Source organism: Scomber japonicus, chromosome 10 (assembly GCF_027409825.1).
Source record: "Scomber japonicus isolate fScoJap1 chromosome 10, fScoJap1.pri, whole genome shotgun sequence".
Classification (NCBI taxonomy): domain Eukaryota; kingdom Metazoa; phylum Chordata; class Actinopteri; order Scombriformes; family Scombridae; genus Scomber; species Scomber japonicus.
In genome coordinates, this window is record NC_070587.1 from 36,727,116 (window position 1) to 36,746,752 (window position 19,637).

Sequence of the window (19,637 nt, forward strand, 5' to 3'; positions counted from 1 at the left end):
ATGTTGGTGCAGAGCTGCAGATGTTGGTGCAGAGCTGCAGATGTTGGTGCAGATGTTGGTGCAGAGCTGCAGATGTTGGTGCAGATGTTGGTGCAGAGCTGCAGATGTTGGTGCAGAGCTGCAGATGTTGGTGCAGAGCTGCAGATGTTGGTGCAGAGCTGCAGATGTTGGTGCAGATGTTGGTGCAGAGCTGCAGATGTTGGTGCAGATGTTGGTGCAGAGCTGCAGATGTTTGCAGATGTTGGTGCAGAGCTGCAGATGTGTGCAGATGTTTGCAGATGTTGGTGCAGAGCTGCAGATGTTTGCAGATGTTGGTGCAGAGCTGCAGATGTGTGCAGATGTTTGCAGATGTTGGTGCAGAGCTGCAGATGTTTGCAGATGTTGGTGCAGAGCTGCAGATGTTGGTGCAGAGCTGCAGATGTTTGCAGATGTTGGTGCAGAGCTGCAGATGTTGGTGCAGAGCTGCAGATGTTGGTGCAGATGTTGGTGCAGAGCTGCAGATGTTGGTGCAGATGTTGGTGCAGAGCTGCAGATGTTTGCAGATGTTGGTGCAGAGCTGTAGATGTTGGTGCAGAGCTGCAGATGTGTGTAGATGTGTGCAGATGTTGGTGCAGAGCTGCAGATGTAGTTAAAAATGAAAAGTCTGCTGATTGTTTCTTTATAGATTTATTATTTGTCGTTGCCATGGTGATACATACATACAAACAATCAAACCATGTTTAAGTTTAAAAAAATGAACAAAAGTTAAAGAAAAGCTTTTGAGAGTGTTTCTGTCCGGAGACGCCGAGCACGTCATTAAGTCCTTCAGGTTCTCACGGTCGGTGAGGCGTTCAGGGACCTCAGCCGTCCTCCTCCTCCTCCTCCTCCTCGTGGTCGTGGGCTCGGAGGGTCCGCAGGTCCGGCGGCTCCTCCAGCGCCTCCCGGTGGGCGTGCTGGATGGACACCATGCCGGTCAGCAGGGCGTAGCTCAGCATGGCGCCCAGAGCCACCAGCACCGACAGGAACTGCTTCCTGCGCTTGTTGGGGACGTGGTCGAAGTCTCCGCCTTCAGGCTGGGAGGACGTCTTCGGACCGGAGCTCTCTGAGGACAGGAAGTGAGGTCAGACAGGAAGTGACACGACACTTACAGAGACGACTATCTTCTTGAAAACCTCCCTTCCTTCCTCCCTCATTTCCTTCCTTCTTTCCTCCCTCCCTCCTTTCTTCCCTCCTTCCGTCCTTTCCTTCCTTCCCGACTATCTTCTAGATAACCTCCCTTCCATCCTTCCTCCCTCATTTACTTCCTTCCTTCTTTCCTCCCTTCCATACTTCCTCCCTCCCTCCTCCCTCCCTCCTTTCCTCCCTCCTTTCCTTCCTTCTTCCTCCCTTCCATCATTCCATCCTTCCTTCCTCCCTCCCTTCCATCCTTCCTTCCTCCCTTCCATCCTTCCTTCCTTCCTTCCTAGGCATGGGCCGGTTAGCAGTCTCAAGGTATACCACGGTATGAAAAAGTTTAATGTGACGTCTGGAGCTGCAGAGTGAAGTCCAACCCCTCCCGTACTCCAGCTGCTGTTACAAGCAGGTAGCTCTGCAGGCTGTATGATGGCTGAAGGAGGCTTCCTCTCTCCCTCCCTCCCTCCTTTCCTTCCTCCCTTCCATCCTTCCTCACCTGGGCCATCTCTGGGGAAGTACAGCAGCAACCTTCCTCCCTCCCTCCTTCCCTCCCTCCTTTCCTTCCTCCCTTCCATCCTTCCTCACCTGGGCCGTCTCTGGGGAAGTACAGCAGCAACCTTCCTCCCTTCTTCCTTCCTCCCTCCCTTCCTCCCTCCCTCCTTCCTCCTTTCCTTCTTCCCTTCCATCCTTCCTCACCTGGGCCGTCTCTGGGGAAGTACAGCAGCAACCTTCCTCCCTTCTTCCTTCCTCCCTCCCTCCTTTCCTTTCCTTCCTCCCTTCCATCCTTCCTCACCTGGGCTGTCTCTGGGGAAGTACAGCAGCAACCTTCCTCCCTTCTTCCTTCCTCCCTCCCTCCCTCCCTCCCTCCTTTCCTTCCCTCCTTCTCTCTTTCTTTCTTCCTTCCTTCCTCCCTCCTTTCTTCTTTCTTTCTTCCTTCCTCCCTCCTTCCCTTCCTCCCTCCCTCCTTCCCCTCCTTCCCTCCCTCCCTTCCTCCCTTCCTCCCTTCCTCCCTCCTTCCCTGGGTCTGGGTTAGGATCTGCTGGGTCTGGGTTAGGGTCTGGGTTAGGGTCGTGTGCAGCTGCAGCGTGAAGTCCAACCCCTCCCCGTACTCCTCCGGCTGCTGTTACAAGCTGCTGGGTTAAGGTTGGGGTCTGGGTTAAGGTCTGGGTTAGGGTTAGGGTCTGGACTAACCTGGGCCATCTCTGGGGAAGTACAGCAGCAGGATGTTGGAGCAGAAGGTGGTCAGGTTGTCGAGGGTCTTCAGGGTGCTGCTGCAGCTTGGCGTTGGGGAGTCTGGACTTCAGGATCGGAGCCAGGTGACCGAACACGTAGGCGTCCAGAGATGAAGGCCTGACACAGGGGTCAAAGGTCAGGTTCATGTAAAAGGGGGTAGGGGTTAGGGGGTAGGGGTTAACGGTTAGGGGGTTAGGGGTTAGGAGCGTTAAGGGTTAGGCGTCCAGAGATGAAGGCCTGACACAGGGGTCAAAGGTCAGGTTGGGGGTTAGGGGTTAGGGCTTAGGGGGTTAGGGTTAGGGGGCTAGGAGGGTTAGGGGTTAAGGGGTTAGGGGGTAGGGGTTAAGGGTTAGGGGGTTAGGAGGGGTAGGGGTTAAGGGTTAGGGGTTAGGGGGTTAGGAGGGTTAGGGGTTAAGGGTTAGGGGTTAAGGGGTTAGGGGGGTAGGGGGGTAGGGGTTAGGGGTTAGGGGTTAGGAATTAGGAGGTAGGGGGTAGGGGTTAAGGAGGTAGGGGGTAGGGGGTAGGAGGTAAGGGGTAGGGGGTAGGAGGTAAGGGGTAGGAGGTAGGGGTTAGGAGGTAAGAGGTAAGGGGTTAGGAGGTAGGGGTTAGGGGTTAGGGGGTTAGGGGTTAGGAATTAGGAGGTAGGGGGTAGGGGTTAAGGAGGTAGGGGGTAGGGGGTAGGGGGTAGGAGGGTAAGGGGTAGGGGGGTAGGAGGTAAGGGGTAGGAGGTAAGGGGTAGGAGGTAGGGGTTAGGAGGTAGGGGTTAGGAGGTAAGAGGTAAGGGGTTAGGAGGTAGGGGTTAGGGGGTAGGAGGTAGGGGGTAGGAGGTAGGGGGTAGGAGGTAGGAGGTAGGAGGTAGGACTCACGAGTCTCCGAAGAAGAACTTCTGTGAGCCGAGTCTTTGGGAGAGAAGGTTCATACACTCTGCTGCATCACGGAACAACTGGAACACACACACACACACACACACACACACACACACACCACACACACAGATACACACACACACACACACACACAAACACACACACACACACACACACACACACACACACACACACACACACACACACACACACAGATACACACACTGATTAGATATAATCACTTTGTATGTGTGTGCCTGTCTTCCTTCCTTCCCTCCTTCCTCCCTCCTTGCCTCCCTTCCTTCTTTCCTTTACTCCCTTCCTTCCCTCCTTCCTCCTTGCTTTCTTTCCTTTACTCCCTTCCTTCCATCTTTCCTTTACTCCCTTCCTTCCCTCCTTCCTCCCTCCCTCCTTTCCTTCCTCCCTCCTTTCCACCTCTTCCTCACCTCCTTCTCCAGCTCCTCTCCCCGCCTCCAGGCTCTCGTCTCCTTCCTTCCTTCTTTCCTTTACTCCCTCCCTGCCTTCTTTCCTTTCCTTTCCTCCCTTCCTTCCTCCCTCCTTCCTCCCACCTCTTCCTCACCTCCTTCTCCAGCTCCTCTCCCGCCTCCAGGCTCTCGTCTCCTTCCTTCCTTCTTTCCTTTACTCCCTTCCTTCCCTCCTTCCTTTCCTTCCTCCCTCACCTCCTTCTCCAGGTCCTCTCCCCGCCTCCAGGCTCTCGTCTCCTTCCTTCCTTCTTTCCTTTACTCCCTCCCTGCCTTCTTTCCTCTACTCCCTTCCTTCCTCCCTCCTTCCTCCCTCCCTCCCTCCCTTCCACCTCTTTCTCACCTCCTTCTCCAGCTCCTCTCCCGCCTCCAGGCTCTCGTCTCCTTCCTTCCTTTTTTCCTTTATTCCTTCCCTCCTTCCTCCTTCCTCCCTCCTCCCTCCTCCCTCCCTCCCTCCCTCCTTCCTCCCTCCTTCCTCACCTCCTTCTCCAGCTCCTCTCCGGCCTCCAGGCTCTCGTCTCCTCCCTTCCTTTTTTCCTTTACTCCTTCCCTCCTTCCTTCCCTCCTCCCCTCCCTCCCTCCTTCCTCCCTCCTTCCTCCCTCCTTCCTCACCTCCTTCTCCAGCTCCTCTCCGGCCTCCAGGCTCTCGTCTCCTCTCAGCAGCCTCAGCTTGTCCAGCTGTGTGCGCTGCATGCGTCCGGGCAGGAAGAAGTTGAAGGGGAAGGGCATGTGCTCGGCGTACCAGCGGCGAGTCACGTCCACGTAGTTCTTCGGTTCCACCCAGTACATGTAGATCTGAAACACGGAACACACGGCTCCATCAGGCCGGCTCGGGGAGAAGGGAAGGAAGGAGGGAGGGAGGGAGGGAGGATGGAAGGGAGGAAAAAGGATAGAAGGCAGGGAGGAAGGCCGGCTCGGCTATCTTAATTAAAGAGCATATTAAATGGCGGGAGAGGAGCTGGAGAAGGAGCTGAGAAAGAGGTGGAAAGGAGGGAGGAAGGAAGGGAGGAAAAGAGGGAGGAAGGGAGTAAAGGAAAGGGGAGTAAAGGAAAGAAGGAAGGAAGGGAGTAAAGCAAGGAAGGGAGGAAAGAAGGAAGGAAGGAGACGAGAGCCTGGAGGCGGGAGAGGAGCTGGAGAAGGAGGTGAGAAAGAGGTGGAAAGGAGGGAGGAAGGAAGGGAGGAAAAGAGGGAGGAAGGGAGTAAAGGGAAGGGGAGTAAAGGAAAGAAGGAAGGAAGGGAGTAAAGGAAGGAAGGGAGGAAAGAAGGAAGGAAGGAGACGAGAGCCTGGAGGCGGGAGAGGAGCTGGAGAAGGAGGTGAGAAAGAGGTGGAAAGGAGGGAGGAAGGAAGGGAGTAAAGGAGGGAGGAAGGGAGTAAAGGAAGGGAGTAAAGGAAGGAAGGCATGGAGGAAGGAGACGAGAGAGAGCAAGGAACGACTGAAGGAAGAAAGGGGGACGGAGGAAGGCAGGAAGGAAGGGAGGAAAGGAGGGAGGAAGGAAGGAAGGGAGTAAAGGAAAGGAAAGAAGGAAGGGAGGGAGGAAAGGAGGGAGGAAGGAGGGAAGGAAGCTCACCAGCGCCGGCGTCAGCTTCTCCTCCAGCAGAGAGATGAAGGCCAGACTGTCGGCGCCTTCCTTAGCCGACAGGTCGTAGTCTGCATTATACTTCTGAAACACAAACATCACAAACATCACAACCTCAGAGACTCAGGAAGGAGGGAGGAGGGAGGGAGGGAGGAAAGGAGTAAGGAGGGAGGGAGGAAAGGAGTAAGGAGGGAGGGAGGAAAGGAGTAAGGAGGGAGGGAGGAAAGGCGTAAGGAAGGAGGGAGGAAAGGAGTAAGGAAGGAGGGAGGAAAGGAGTAAGGAGGGAGGGAGGAAAGGAGTAAGGAGGGAGGGAGGAAAGGAGTAAGGAAGGAGGGAGGAAAGGAGTAAGGAAGGAGGGAGTAAAGGAGTAAGGAGGGAGGGAGGAAAGGAGTAAGGAGGGAGGGAGGAAAGGAGTAAGGAAGGAGGGAGGAAAGGAGTAAGGAAGGAGGGAGGAAAGGAGTAAGGAGGGAGGGAGGAAAGGAGTAAGGAGGGAGAGAGGAAAGGAGTAAGGAAGGAGGGAGGAAAGGAGTAAGGAAGGAGGGAGGAAAGGAGTAAGGAGGGAGGGAGGAAAGGAGTAAGGAGGGAGGGAGGAAAGGAGTAAGGAGGGAGGGAGGAAAGGTGTAAGGAGGGAGGGAGGAAAGGAGTAAGGAAGGAGGGAGGAAAGGAGTAAGGAGGGAGGGAGGAAAGGAGTAAGGAAGGAGGGAGGAAAGGAGTAAGGAGGGAGGGAGGAAAGGAGTAAGGAAGGAGGGAGGAAAGGAGTAAGGAGGGAGGGAGGAAAGGAGTAAGGAGGGAGGGAGGAAAGGAGTAAGGAGGGAGGGAGGAAAGGTGTAAGGAGGGAGGGAGGAAGGGAGTAAGGAAGGAGGGAGGAAAGGAGTAAGGAGGGAGGGAGGAAAGGAGTAAGGAAGGAGGGAGGAAAGGAGTAAGGAGGGAGGGAGGAAAGGAGTAAGGAGGTAGGGAGGAAAGGAGTAAGGAAGGAGGGAGGAAAGGAGTAAGGAGGGAGGGAGGAAAGGAGTAAGGAGGGAGGGAGGAAAGGAGTAAGGAGGGAGGGAGGAAAGGAGTAAGGAGGTAGGGAGGAAAGGAGTAAGGAGGGAGGGAGGAAAGGAGTAAGGAGGGAGGGAGGAAAGGAGTAAGTAGGGAGGGAGGAAAGGAGTAAGGAGGGAGGGAGGAAAGGAGTAAGGAGGTAGGGAGGAAAGGAGTAAGGAGGGAGGGAGGAAAGGAGTAAGGAAGGAGGGAGGAAAGGAGTAAGGAGGGAGGGAGGAAAGGAGTAAGGAGGGAGGGAGGAAAGGAGTAAGGAGGGAGGGAGGAAAGGAGTAAGGAGGGAGGGAGTAAAGGAGTAAGGAAGGAGGGAGGAAAGGAGTAAGGAGGGAGGGAGGAAAGGAGTAAGGAGGGAGGGAGGAAAGGAGGAAAGGAGGGAGGGAGGAAAGGAGTAAGGAGGGAGGGAGGAAAGGAGGAAATGAGTAAGGAGGGAGGGAGGAAAGGAGTAAGGAAGGAGGGAGGAAAGGAGTAAGGAAGGAGGGAGGAAATGAGTAAGGAGGGAGGGAGGAAAGGAGTAAGGAAGGAGGGAGGAAAGGAGTAAGGAAGGAGGAGGAAAGGAGTAAGGAGGGAGGGAGGAAAGGAGTAAGGAGGGAGGGAGGAAAGGAGTAAGGAGGGAGGGAGGAAAGGAGTAAGGAAGGAGGGAGGAAAGGAGTAAGGAGGGAGGGAGGAAAGGAGTAAGGAAGGAGTAAGGAGGGAGGGAGTAAAGGAGTAAGGAGGGAGGGAGGAAAGGAGTAAGGAAGGAGGGAGGAAAGGAGTAAGGAGGGAGGGAGTAAAGGAGTAAGGAGGGAGGGAGGAAAGGAGTAAGGAAGGAGGGAGGAAAGGAGTAAGGAGGGAGGGAGGAAAGGAGTAAGGAAGGAGGGAGGAAAGGAGTAAGGAGGGAGGGAGGAAAGGAGTAAGGAGGGAGGGAGGAAAGGAGTAAGGAGGGAGGGAGGAAAGGAGTAAGGAGGGAGGGAGGAAAGGAGTAAGGAGGGAGGGAGGAAAGGAGTAAGGAAGGAGGGAGGAAAGGAGTAAGGAGGGAGGGAGGAAAGGAGTAAGGAAGGAGGGAGGAAAGGAGTAAGGAGGGAGGAAAGGAGTAAGGAGGGAGGGAGGAAAGGAGTAAGGAGGGAGGGAGGAAAGGAGTAAGGAGGGAGGGAGGAAAGGAGTAAGGAGGGAGGGAGGAAAGGAGTAAGTATGGAGAAGATTAATAGTTGCCTCGGAGCTAGTGTGTGTGTGTGTGTGTGTGCGTGCGTGTGTGTGTGTGCGTGTACCTGTGTGTGTGTGTGTGTGTATGTGTTACTGTGTGTGTGTGTTACTGTGTGTGTGTGTGTGTGTGTTACTGTGTGTGTGTGTTACTGTGTGTGTGTGTGTGTGTGTGTGTTACTGTGTGTGTGTGTGTGTGTGTGTGTGTGTGTGTGTGTGTGTGTGTGTGTGTTACTGTGTGTGTGTGTGTGTGTGTGTGTGTTACTGTGTGTGTTACTGTGTGTGTGTTACTGTGTGTGTGTGTGTGTGTGTGTGTGTTACTGTGTGTGTGTGTGTGTGTGTTACTGTGGTTAACGTAACTTAGTAGAGTGAGAGAGAGGAACAAGTGAAGCAGCTTCTTCAGCAGCTCTCCTTCCTCTGTGGTGTGTGTGTGTGTGTGTGTGTGTGTGTGTGTGTGTGTGTGTGTGTGTGTGTGTGTGTGTGTTACTTCCTCTGTGGCTCCTGACCGACCTACCGCAGCTTGCTGCATGCAGCGCGGCATGCTGGGTAATGGCTTCCAGCTGCCGGGCTGCTGCTGCTGCTGCATGACTGCTGCCGGAGGGAATGTGGGTCAGAGCAGCTGGAGGCCTGTGTGTGTGTGTGTGTGTGTGTGTGTGTGTGTGTGTGTGTGTGTCTGTGTGTCTGTGTGTCTGTGTGTTACTGTGTTAATGTGGGTCAGAGCAGCTGGAGGCCGTCACACACTTCAGATGTGAGAGAGGAAGCTCATCTTCATCATCATCATGTGTGTGTTACTGTGAGTGTGTGTGTTACTGTGTGTACCTGTGCTACTGTGTGTGTCTCTCTGTGTGTACCTGTGTGTGTTACTGTGTGTGTGTGTGTCTGTGTGTGTGTGTGTGTTACTCTGTGTGTGTGTGTGTGTGTGTGAGGAACAGCTGCAGCTTTATGAGAATTATCAGCTCTGCTGGAATGTGACTCTGACTTCCTGTTAATGAGAGTTTCCAGTCGGCTACACACACACACACACACACACACACACACACACACACACACACACACACAGGTACACACACACACAGACACACACAGTAACACAAACACACTGGTTCTAGCTGCTCTGGTTCTAGCTGGTTCTAGCTGCTCTAGTTCCAGCTGGTTCTAGCTGCTCTGGTTCTAGCTGCTCTGGTTCCAGCTGGTTCTAGCTGCTCTGGTTCTAGCTGCTCTGGTTCCAGCTGGTTCTAGCTGGTTCCAGCTGCTCTGGTTCCAGCTGCTCTGGTTCTAGCTGGTTCTAGCTGCTCTGGTTCTAGCTGCTCTGGTTCCAGCTGGTTCTAGCTGCTCTGGTTCTAGCTGGTTCTAGCTGGTTCCAGCTGCTCTGGTTCCAGCTGCTCTGGTTCTAGCTGGTTCTAGCTGCTCTGGTTCTAGCTGCTCTGGTTCCAGCTGGTTCTAGCTGGTTCCAGCTGCTCTGGTTCCAGCTGGTTCCAACTGGTTCCAGCTGGTTCTAGCTGGTTCCAGCTGCTCTGGTTCCAGCTGGTTCTAGCTGGTTCCAGCTGCTCTGGTTCCAGCTGGTTCCAACTGGTTCCAGCTGGTTCTAGCTGGTAAACGGAGAACGTTGGGGCATGCTGGGAAGGGTTTACCTGTTTCCTCAGGTGGATGATGATGTCAGAGGGTCTGGACAGAGTTTCTTTCTGATTGGTCCTCAGAGCAGGAAATGAACCTGTGAAGCAGAAACGTTGATCACATGACTGCTCTTCATCGTGTGTGTGTGTGTGTGTGTGTGTGTGTGTGTGTGTGTGTGTGTGTGTGTGTGTGTATGTCTGTGTGTGTGTGTGTCTGTGTGTGTATGTCTGTGTGTGTGTGTGTCTGTGTGTGTGTGTTAAAAAGGCCAGTTTATTTCGAAGCTAACTCCGAACCCAACTGAGACTGAAAGTCCGGTCCTCCTTAACACCACCACTGAAGTACTGTACGTTGACAGGCCACCTGCAGCCCGCGAGGTTCTTCTGAAAATCAGTAAGGTCTTACTCAGGAACGGAGACAGAAGTATGGAAGCCTTGGTGATCCTGGACGATGGATCAGAACGCACAATCCTCCTCCATGCGGCTGCACAGCAGCTGGGGCTCAAGGAACACCCAGAGACCATGACCCTACGCACAGTGAGGCAGGAACTACAGGTTGGCCAAGCATACTCACCCTGTCAGTGCTCTGCAACCTTAAGGGATTGCCATTACAGCACATTGTTAAAGCCCAGCCTTTGCTACTCATAGGATCGGACTACCCCCACCTGATAACACCAGTGGAACCAGTTCGCCTTGGACCACCGGGAGGGCCAGCCGCTGTAAAGACTAGGGCTGTCGCGGTTAGGGAATTTCTCCTGCGGTGAGTCAGAGCGGCATGCGGTGATACCGCCAGAACCAAAGCAGTTCAACCACGTCCACTTCATTTTTTTCACTGCTGCGACGTGCGGTGGTTGCGGTGGGCCAACACGCCCCGCGGTGGGCCAACACGCCCCGCGGTGGGCCAACACGCCCCGCGGTGGCCCAACACGCCCCGCGGTGGGCCAACACGCCCCGCGGTGGGCCAACACGCCCCGCGGTGGGCCAACACGCCCCGCGGTGGGCCAACACGCCCCGCGGTGGGCCAACACGCCCCGCGGTGGGCCCGTACGGGTGAGGGCTACATCAGCCAACCGTACGGGTGAGGGCTACATCAGCCAACCGTACGGGTGAGGGCTACATCAGCCAACCGTACGGGTGAGGGCTACATCAGCCGACCGTACGGGTGAGGGCTACATCAGCCGACCGTACGGGTGATTGCTACATCAGCCAACCGTACGGGTGAGGGCTACAGCAGCCAACCGTACGGGTGAGGGCTACAGCAGCCAACCGTACGGGTGAGGGCTACATCAGCCAACCGTACGGGTGAGGGCTACATCAGCCGACCGTACGGGTGATTGCTACATCAGCCAACCGTACGGGTGAGGGCTACAGCAGCCAACCGTACGGGTGAGGGCTACAGCAGCCAACCGTACGGGTGAGGGCTACATCAGCCAACCGTACGGGTGAGGGCTACAGCAGCCGACCGTACGGGTGATTGCTACATCAGCCGACCGTACGGGTGAGGGCTACATCAGCCAACCGTACGGGTGAGGGCTACAGCAGCCGACCGTACGGGTGATTGCTACATCAGCCGACCGTACGGGTGAGGGCTACATCAGCCAACCGTACGGGTGAGGGCTACATCAGCCAACCGTACGGGTGAGGGCTACATCAGCCGACCGTACGGGTGAGAGCTACATCAGCCGACCGTACGGGTGAGGGCTACAGCAGCCGACCGTACGGGTGAGGGCTACAGCAGCCAACCGTACGGGTGAGGGCTACAGCAACCGACCGTACTGCTTCCTACAGCTAACCACAGTTTTTTCAGTGTGTGTGTGTGTGTGTGTGTGTGTGTGTGTGTGTATGTGTGTGTGTGTCTCACCACTGGGACTCCTCCAGGGGTTCGATGTCTTATGAAGTTTGAGAGGAGCTCCAGCAAACTGAGCGTAGGCCTGCAGAGAGAACACACACACACACACACACACACATTGAGCATTAATATAACCAGAGAAGAAGTCGTTCCTTCCTTCTCTCTTTCTTTCCTTCCTCCATCCCCTTTTCTTCCTCCCTTCCTTCTTTCCTCTGTCCTCCCTTCCTTTTTCCTCCCTTCCATCTAGGGGTGCAACGGATCAAAAAACTCACGGTTCGGATCGTTCCTCGGATCAGAGTCACGGATCGGATCATTTTTCGGATCAGCCAAAAAAAAATAGACAAGACAAATAAACATGTTTTGTCTTTTTTTGAGTGTTACGTCTGTGTGGTAGGCTAACCTAGGCGACTGGTTTGTGTGGCAGCGCGAGTATAAGGAAACAGACGTAGCACTAGAGGCAGCAGTTATCGTTACAGTAGTCACCGAAGTCTAGCCTACTTTTATTTTCCATGCCCACTGTTCTACATGTTGTTCTACATGTTGTTCTACATGTTGTTCTACATGTTGTTCTACATGCTGTTCTACATGTTGTTCTACATGTTGTTCTACATGTTGTTCTACATGTTGTTCTACATGCTGTTCTACATGTTGTTCTACATGTTGTACACTGAGGACAATAAATCACAACGAGCCATAGTTTGCTTATTGAAAAGGGAACTGTTGCAGACTTTTACCCAGAGCGTGTTAAGTAGCTCTGTCCCTGGAACTAGCAGGAATGGTTACAGCTGTGTGTGGACTGAACATGCGCACATTTTTTTTTTTTTTTTTTTTTCATAAATCAATCCGCGTATCATGCGTGTGCCGAACCGAAATAGATGGTCCGAACGGATCACGGACCAATGATGATCCGTTGCAGGCCTACTTCCATCCTTCCTTCCCCTTCCCTCCTTTCCTTCCTTTTTCCTCCCTCCCTTCCATCCTTCCTCCCTCCCTCTCTCCCGCCCTCCCTTCCTTTTTCCTCCCTTCCATCCTTCCTTCTTCCTCCCTCCTTTCCTTCCTTCCTTTTTCCTCCCTTCCATCATTCCTCCCTCTTCCACCCTTCCTTCCCTCCATTCCTTCCTTTTTCCTCCCTCCCTCCCTTCCTTCCCCCCTCCCTCCTTTCCTTCCTTCCCCCTCCCTTCCACCCCTTTCCTCAGAATTGACGCCGTCTGTTCTGACTGCTCCTTCCTTCCTTCCCCCCTCCCTCCTTTCCTTCCTTTTTCTGCCCTTCCATCCTTCCTTCTTTCCTTCCCCCTCCCTCCTTTCCTTCCTTCTTTCCTCAGGTCATTCCTTCATCCTCCCTTCCTTCCCCCTACCTCCTTTCCTTCCTTTTTCCTCCCTTCCATCCTTCCTCCCTCCTTTCATTCCTTCCTCCTTCTTTCCATCCTTCCTTCTTCCTCCCTTCCTTCCCCCCTCCCTCCTTTCATTCCTTCCTCCTTCCTTCCACCCTTCCTTCCCTCCTTCCTTCTCTCTTTCTTTCCTTTTTCCTCCCTTCCATCCTTCCTTGGAATTGACCCCGTCTGTTTTGACTGCTCCTTCCTTCTCTCTTTCATTACTTCCTTCCTTCCTTCCTCCCTCCCTCCCTTCCTTCCCTCCCTCCCTCTCTCCCTCCCTCAGACTCAGACAGGAAGTCACATGACTCAGACTCTGACAGGAAGTCACATGACTCAGACCTGCTGGAAAGAAAAAGTCTCGTTTTACTTTTACGACCAAAAACCATGAAGAAGAATTTCCTCATAAACCTGAAACAGTGATGTCATCGTTTGTTCCACCGAGGAGGCCAACACACACACACACACACACACACACACACACACACAGTAACACAGAGACACACACATACAGACACACACACACACACACACAGACACACACAGAGACACATACACACACACACACACAGTAACACAGAGACACACACATACAGACACAGAGACACACACACACACACACACACACACAGAGACACACACAGAGACACATACGCACAGAGACACACACAGAGACACATACACACAGAGACACACACAGAGACACACACACACAGAGACACACACAGAGACACATACACACAGAGACACACACAGAGACACATACACACACACACACACACACACACACACACACACACACACACAGACACAGCCACACACACACACACAGAGACACATACACAGCCACACACACAGACACACAGAGACACACAGCCACACACACAGACACACAGAGACACACAGCCACACACACAGACACACAGAGACACACACACACACACACACACAGTGGTGGAAAAAAGTTTTTGGACACCCCATGCATTTGTGAAATATTGCATTAAGAATCACTCTTAGGTCTTCAATCCATTACAAATTTAAAATTGATTGCTTCCATAAGAATACATAAGATATTGTGAATATTGGGTCATTTTGGATCCAGTGATCCACTAATGAAGGTCATGCTTTTTATTAAAAGACAATTTTTGTCACCGTGCTTCGTGCCTATATAAAAGGCAGCACATTTCAAAGTTCATCAGAGACAGAAAAATGGCTACAACAAGGAACCTAACGCAGGAAGAGCACAGCTGTGATAGCCAGGAAGTCCAGATGCAGTCCTTCAGCAGTTGGATATACTCTGCAGAAATACAGACAAACCAAGATCTGGGCGTCCAAGGGTTTCTTCAGCAAGAAATGACCGCATCCTGATCCGCATGTGCAGGGAAAACCACTGAATGACATCACAGGAGCTTCAGCAGCAGTGGTCAAACCAAACTGGTGTCCAGTGTTCCACCCGCACTGTATGTGGCCGTTTCCACTGAAGAAGTTCCTGGAACTATTTGAGGGACAGGAACTTTACAGGAACCTTCCTCTCACTCGGCCCCGTCAACCGCTGTGTCTCCACTGAGAGAGCCGAGTGACAGGAAGTTACAGTCAGCACCCAAGAGCTTTTCGAGGCCGTTCTGAGTACCTACTCCGAGGCAGGGACTCGCTTAGCCCCTGTAAAAGTTCAGGAACCCTGTCCTTTGGAGGCGGTTCCTACGGTGGAGACACGAACCAACTGCCACGGCCCCGTAAAATTACCCCGAAGTTCCTGCGGTGGAAACGGCCCTTATGTGGCCGACTTTTAGACCATGGCTTTAGGTCCTACAAGGCTGTCAAGAAGCCCCTGATCAATGAGAGACAGAGGTTAGCCCGGCGTCGTTGGGCCCAAGCACACAAGAACTGGACAGCCAGGAACTGGAAGAGGATTCTGTGGTCAGATGAGTCCAGTTTCCAGCTTTATCTTCCTCCTGAAGATGAAGATGTGAGGGTACGCAGAAGGCCAGGCGAAGCATTATCTCCAGCATGTACAGTACCTACTGTCCAGCATGGTGGAGGCAGCATCATGGTGGAGGCAGCATCATGGTGGAGGCAGCGTCATGGTGGAGGCAGCGTCATGGTGGAGGCAGCGTCATGGTGGAGGCAGCGTCATGGTGGAGGCAGCGTCATGGTGGAGGCAGCATCGTGGTGGAGGCAGCATCGTGGTGGAGGCAGCATCATGGTGGAGGCAGCATCATGGTGGAGGCAGTATCATGGTGGAGGCAGCATCATGGTGGAGGCAGCATCATGGTGGAGGCAGCGTCATGGTGGAGGCAGCGTCATGGTGGAGGCAGCATCATGGTGGAGGCAGCATCGTGGTGGAGGCAGCATCATGGTGGAGGCAGCATCATGGTGGAGGCAGCGTCATGGTGGAGGCAGCGTCATGGTGGAGGCAGCGTCATGGTGGAGGCAGCATCGTGGTGGAGGCAGCATCGTGGTGGAGGCAGCATCATGGTGGAGGCAGCATCATGGTGGAGGCAGTATCATGGTGGAGGCAGCATCATGGTGGAGGCAGTATCATGGTGGAGGCAGCATCATGGTGGAGGCAGTATCATGGTGGAGGCAGCATCATGGTGGAGGCAGTATCATGGTGGAGGCAGTATCATGGTGGAGGCAGTATCATGGTGGAGGCAGCATCATGGTGGAGGCAGCATCATGGTGGAGGCAGTAGCATGGTGGAGGCAGTAGCATGGTGGAGGCAGTAGCATGGTGGAGGCAGCATCATGGTGGAGGCAGCATCATGGTGGAGGCAGTATCATGGTGGAGGCAGTATCATGGTGGAGGCAGTATCATGGTGGAGGCAGTATCATGGTGGAGGCAGTATCATGGTGGAGGCAGCATCATGGTGGAGGCAGCATCATGGTGGAGGCAGCATCATGGTGGAGGCAGCAGCATGGTGGAGGCAGTAGCATGGTGGAGGCAGTAGCATGGTGGAGGCAGTATCATGGTGGAGGCTGCATCGTGGTGGAGGCGGCATCGTGGTGGAGGCGGCATCGTGGTGGAGGCGGCATCGTGGTGGAGGCGGCATCGTGGTGGAGGCGGCATCGTGGTGGAGGCAGTAGCGTGGTGGAGGCGGCATCGTGGTGGAGGCAGTAGCATGGTGGAGGCAGTAGCATGGTGGAGGCAGTAGCATGGTGGAGGCAGTATCATGGTGGAGGCAGCATCATGGTGGAGGCAGTATCATGGTGGAGGCAGCATCCTCCCTCCCTTCCTTCCTCCTTCCCTTCCGTCCTTCCTTCTTTCTCCCTTCCTTCCTCCCTTCCTCTTCCTTCCTCCTTTCCTTCATTCCTTCCTCCTCCTTTCCTTCCTTCCTTCCTCCCTCCCATCCTTCCTTCTTTCTCCCTTCCTTCCTCCCTTCCTCTTCCCTTCCGTCCGTCCGTCCTTCTTTCTCCCTTCCTTCCTCCCTTCTTTCTCCCTCCCACTCTCCCTCCTCCCTTCCTCCCTCCCATCCTTCCTTCCTTCCCTCCCTCCCTCCAAAAGGTCTGTTTCAAAGTATAAACTGAAGACTTTAGGAGAATTAAAAGCAGTAATTGAAGAAGAATGGGACAAGATTACCCCTCAGCAGTGTGAAAGGCTGCTGGGGAACATTTATGATAATATTTGAGATTGTGTAAACTTTTGAGGGTGTCCGAAAACTTTTTTCCACAACTGTATACACACACACACACACACACACACACACACACACACACACACACACACACACACACACACACACACACACACTCACACACAGTAACACCCCAGCGTGTGTGTATAATAATCTGCTGCCTCCTGCTGGTAAAAAACAAAAAGTACAGCTGGTGTGTTCACTGTCATCTATATGTCCATTAATATATAAATATAAATATATAAATATAAATATATAAATATATATATATATATATATATATATATATATATATATATATATATATATATATATATATATATATATTAGGGCCGGGACGATAACGCATTAATTAAGATTAATTAATGACACAATAATGAACGTGGTTCTCAGGGTGGCTTTAAGGTAACATGTGTAATGGTCTTCTATGTTTTTCTTTTCTCTTGCTTTTTGATCCCCCCCCCCCCCCCCCCCCTTTCTTTCTTTTTATGGGAACCATGTATGAAAATGAATTTCACCAATCTGTCTTTACTCTGTCTACCTACCTACAGGACATGTACTATATCTCTAAATATGCTATGGCTACACTTAATGGCAAAAATTGCACTGGTCTGTAGTTAAGTTTATGTATTCAGTCATTATTCAATGGTATACTAAAAATCCACTCACTGTTCTCAGGTCAAATATTCATATGCGATTAATTTCAATTAATTAATTACAAAGCCTCTAATTAATTAGATTCATTTTTTTAAATCGAGTCCCGGCCCTAATAAATATATAAATATATAAATATAGCAGACTCAGATGTTGTTCATGGACCAGCCAGATAGATACACACACACACACACACACACACACACACACACACACACACACACACACACACACACACACACACACACACACACCCAGCATGTATAATGATGTATAATAATCTATATATTATATTATATTAATAATCTGCTGCCTCCTGCTGGTAAAAAACAAAAAGTACAAACTGATTCATTTTCTGACAGTAAGAAGTCAGCTGGTGTTTAAATATTAATAAACTTAACATTTATAAACTTAAACGCTGCTTTTACTTCCGTCTGTTTGATTTTAAAGTTGATAAAATAAACTATAACTATTATTATAATAATTATAATAATGCTGCTGTAGCCTCCTCATCCTGACAGCTGAAGCAGCGCTCCGTCACCATCCTAGGTTAGCAACTGAACCGTCCGTCACCATCCTAGGTTAGCAGCTAGCCGCGGTTAGCGGCAGCTTTAACCCGGGTTAGAGCCGGTTTAACCCGGGTTAGAGCCGGTTTAACCCGGGTCAGAGCCGGGGGGATCCGGGTCAGAGCCGGGCTGAGGCGGACTCACCAGGACTACCAAGCAGTCGGTGCTGACGGACGGAAGCCCGGAGTCTCCTTCCCAGCAGTACAGCTCCTCCGCCATCTTTGAACGGCGGTGACCTCTGACACCGGAAGTGCAGCAACATAACGGGCTGCGTCAGTTCGGCAGCGTCACCGTGCGGCCGGAAACGGTCACTGCAGCGACGATCAGGCGGGAAGAAAAGTTCAGAAAGTAAAGGCTCCTAAAAAAGGTTGCTGTGTGTGTGGAGGAGGAAGAGGATGAGGAGGAAGAGGAGGAGGGGGAGGAAGAGGAGGTGGTAGAGGAGGAAGAAAAGGAGGAGGAGGAGGCAGAGGAAGAGGAGCAGGAGGAAGAAGAGGAGGGGTGGAAGAGGAGGTGGTAGAGGAGGAAGAGGGGGAGGAAGAGGAGGAGGAGGAAGAGGAGGAGGGGGAAGAGGAGCAGGAGGAAGAAGAGGAGGAAGAGGAGGGGGAGGAAGAGGAGGAGGGGGGGAGAGGGGGAGGAAGAGGAGGAGCAGGAGGAAGAAGAGGAGGAGGGGGAGGAAGAGGAGGTGGTAGAGGAGGAAGAAAAGGAGGAGGAGTAGGCAGAGGAAGAGGAGCAGGAGGAAGAAGAGGAGGAGCAGGAAGAGGAGGAGGGGGAGGAAGAGGAAGAGGGGGAGGAAGAAGAAGAGGAGGAGGAGGAGGAAGAAGAGGAGGAAGAGGAGCAGGAGGAAGAGGGGCAGGTGGAGGAGGAAGAGGAGGAAGCTTACTGGCCAATCCAAAATTCTTTAGCTGGTTTCTGGACTCCTTGGCTTCTTGTGTTAAATCCTCCAGGATCTTTATTCCTCTTGCTTTGAGAAGCTCCGATGTTCTGGCATCCTTCCAGATGTTGTCCCGATGTGATCGTGCCAGAAAGCGTGCTAAGACGCGGCGGGTGGAGCGCTCGTATCCAGAGCGAGGTCCCACTCTGTGCACGATATCCACCGTAAGAGCCAGCTGCTCCGCGATGTCAGGGGAGATTTGGCCAAACAGATCAATGATGATTTTCTTTATATCCTCCCCGGTCCTCTCAGGTGTCCCGGCTACTCGAAGGTTCCACCGTCTCCAATAGGCGTCCATGTCGTTAACCTTGTCCCTGAGCTCCGTGCTCGCTTTCCCCAGGGTTGAGGCTTCAGCCTGGAGAATGCTCACCTGGCCAGACATGTCTTCCATCCGTCCCCACAGAGCCTCCAGTGAGTCAGGGACATTTTTCTTAAGGGACTCGACTTGTCTCTTCTCAATTCTCTCAAGGATGCTTAATGATCTCTGGTCAAAGTCCTCCACCTCATCACTGTTCGGTTTTTTGCTCTTCTTGGATTTTGGAACTTCAGGTAGCTGTTCCAGAGTCGGTTCACTTCCCTCGGCAATAAGGTTATCCATGACCTCAAGTTGTTCAGACGGGCAGTTTGGTGCATAGGAGTGCATCGTATTAATAACATGTCTTGTGTCCATTACCTTCCGTGTGATGAATCCCAGCTCGAGGCGTTCCTCCGCGGCTTGTTTTACGACTTCCTTAAAGTCTTTCCTTTCAATACCTGAGCAGGTAATATAAGGCCTCAGTGTCTTGACTTTTAAAAGGTTGTTTTTTGTAGTTTATGAAGTTCGTCATGCAGTGCCACAAGGACCACTGTCTGAGGACGTCATACTCCCACCTTGACCCATCTTCCCTGAACTCAGAATGAACGTTTCATCATCATCTAAATATCACTACGTCTTTACTTCCTCCTCTTCCTCCTGTACTTCCTCTTCTTCATCTACTTCCTCTTTCCCTTCTACTTCCTCTTTCCCTTCTACTTCCTCTTTCTCTTCTTCTGTCCTCACTGCTGAGAACTAAGCATGTTCATAGAAAGTATCACTTCCTGTTTCTGCTCTGAGACAAACACACCAGTTCAGATTAAACACAGACCTCCTTCCTTCCTCCCTCCTTCCTTCCTTCCTTCCTTCCTTTCCTTCCTTCCATCTGTTCTTCCTCCCTCCCTCCTACTCTCCTCCCTTCTTTCTTTCCTTCCTCCCTCCCTCATTCTCTCTTTCTTTCCTCCCCCTACCTTCCTTTCTTCCTTCTTTCCTCCGTCCTTCCTTCTTTCCTCCGTCCTTCCTTCCTCCCTTCCTGCCTTCTTTCTTCCCTTCCTCTTTTCCTTTCTCCCTCCCTCGTTCCTTATTTCCTCCATCCTTCCTTTCTTCCTTCTTTCTTCCCTTCCTCCCTCCCTCCTTCCTTCCTTTCCTTCCTCCTTCCTTCCTTTCCTTCCTTCCATCTGTTCTTCCTCCCTCCCTCCTTCTCTCCTC

General features: G+C 52.5%; 1 protein-coding gene across 1 annotated transcript; it reads right to left on the reverse strand.

Annotated features, from left to right (window-relative positions):
- Positions 1 to 663: 663 nt before the first annotated feature.
- Positions 664 to 17,433, reverse strand: mtx1a (metaxin 1a). Its single transcript, XM_053326825.1, is given in 9 exon segments — positions 664 to 1,081; positions 2,344 to 2,416; positions 2,418 to 2,502; positions 3,252 to 3,328; positions 4,346 to 4,528; positions 5,303 to 5,395; positions 9,157 to 9,236; positions 10,997 to 11,066; positions 17,350 to 17,433. Coding segments are annotated over 9 exon segments (978 nt in total). The 5' UTR covers positions 17,425 to 17,433; the 3' UTR covers positions 664 to 839.
- Between the last annotated feature and the right edge of the window lie 2,204 nt (positions 17,434 to 19,637).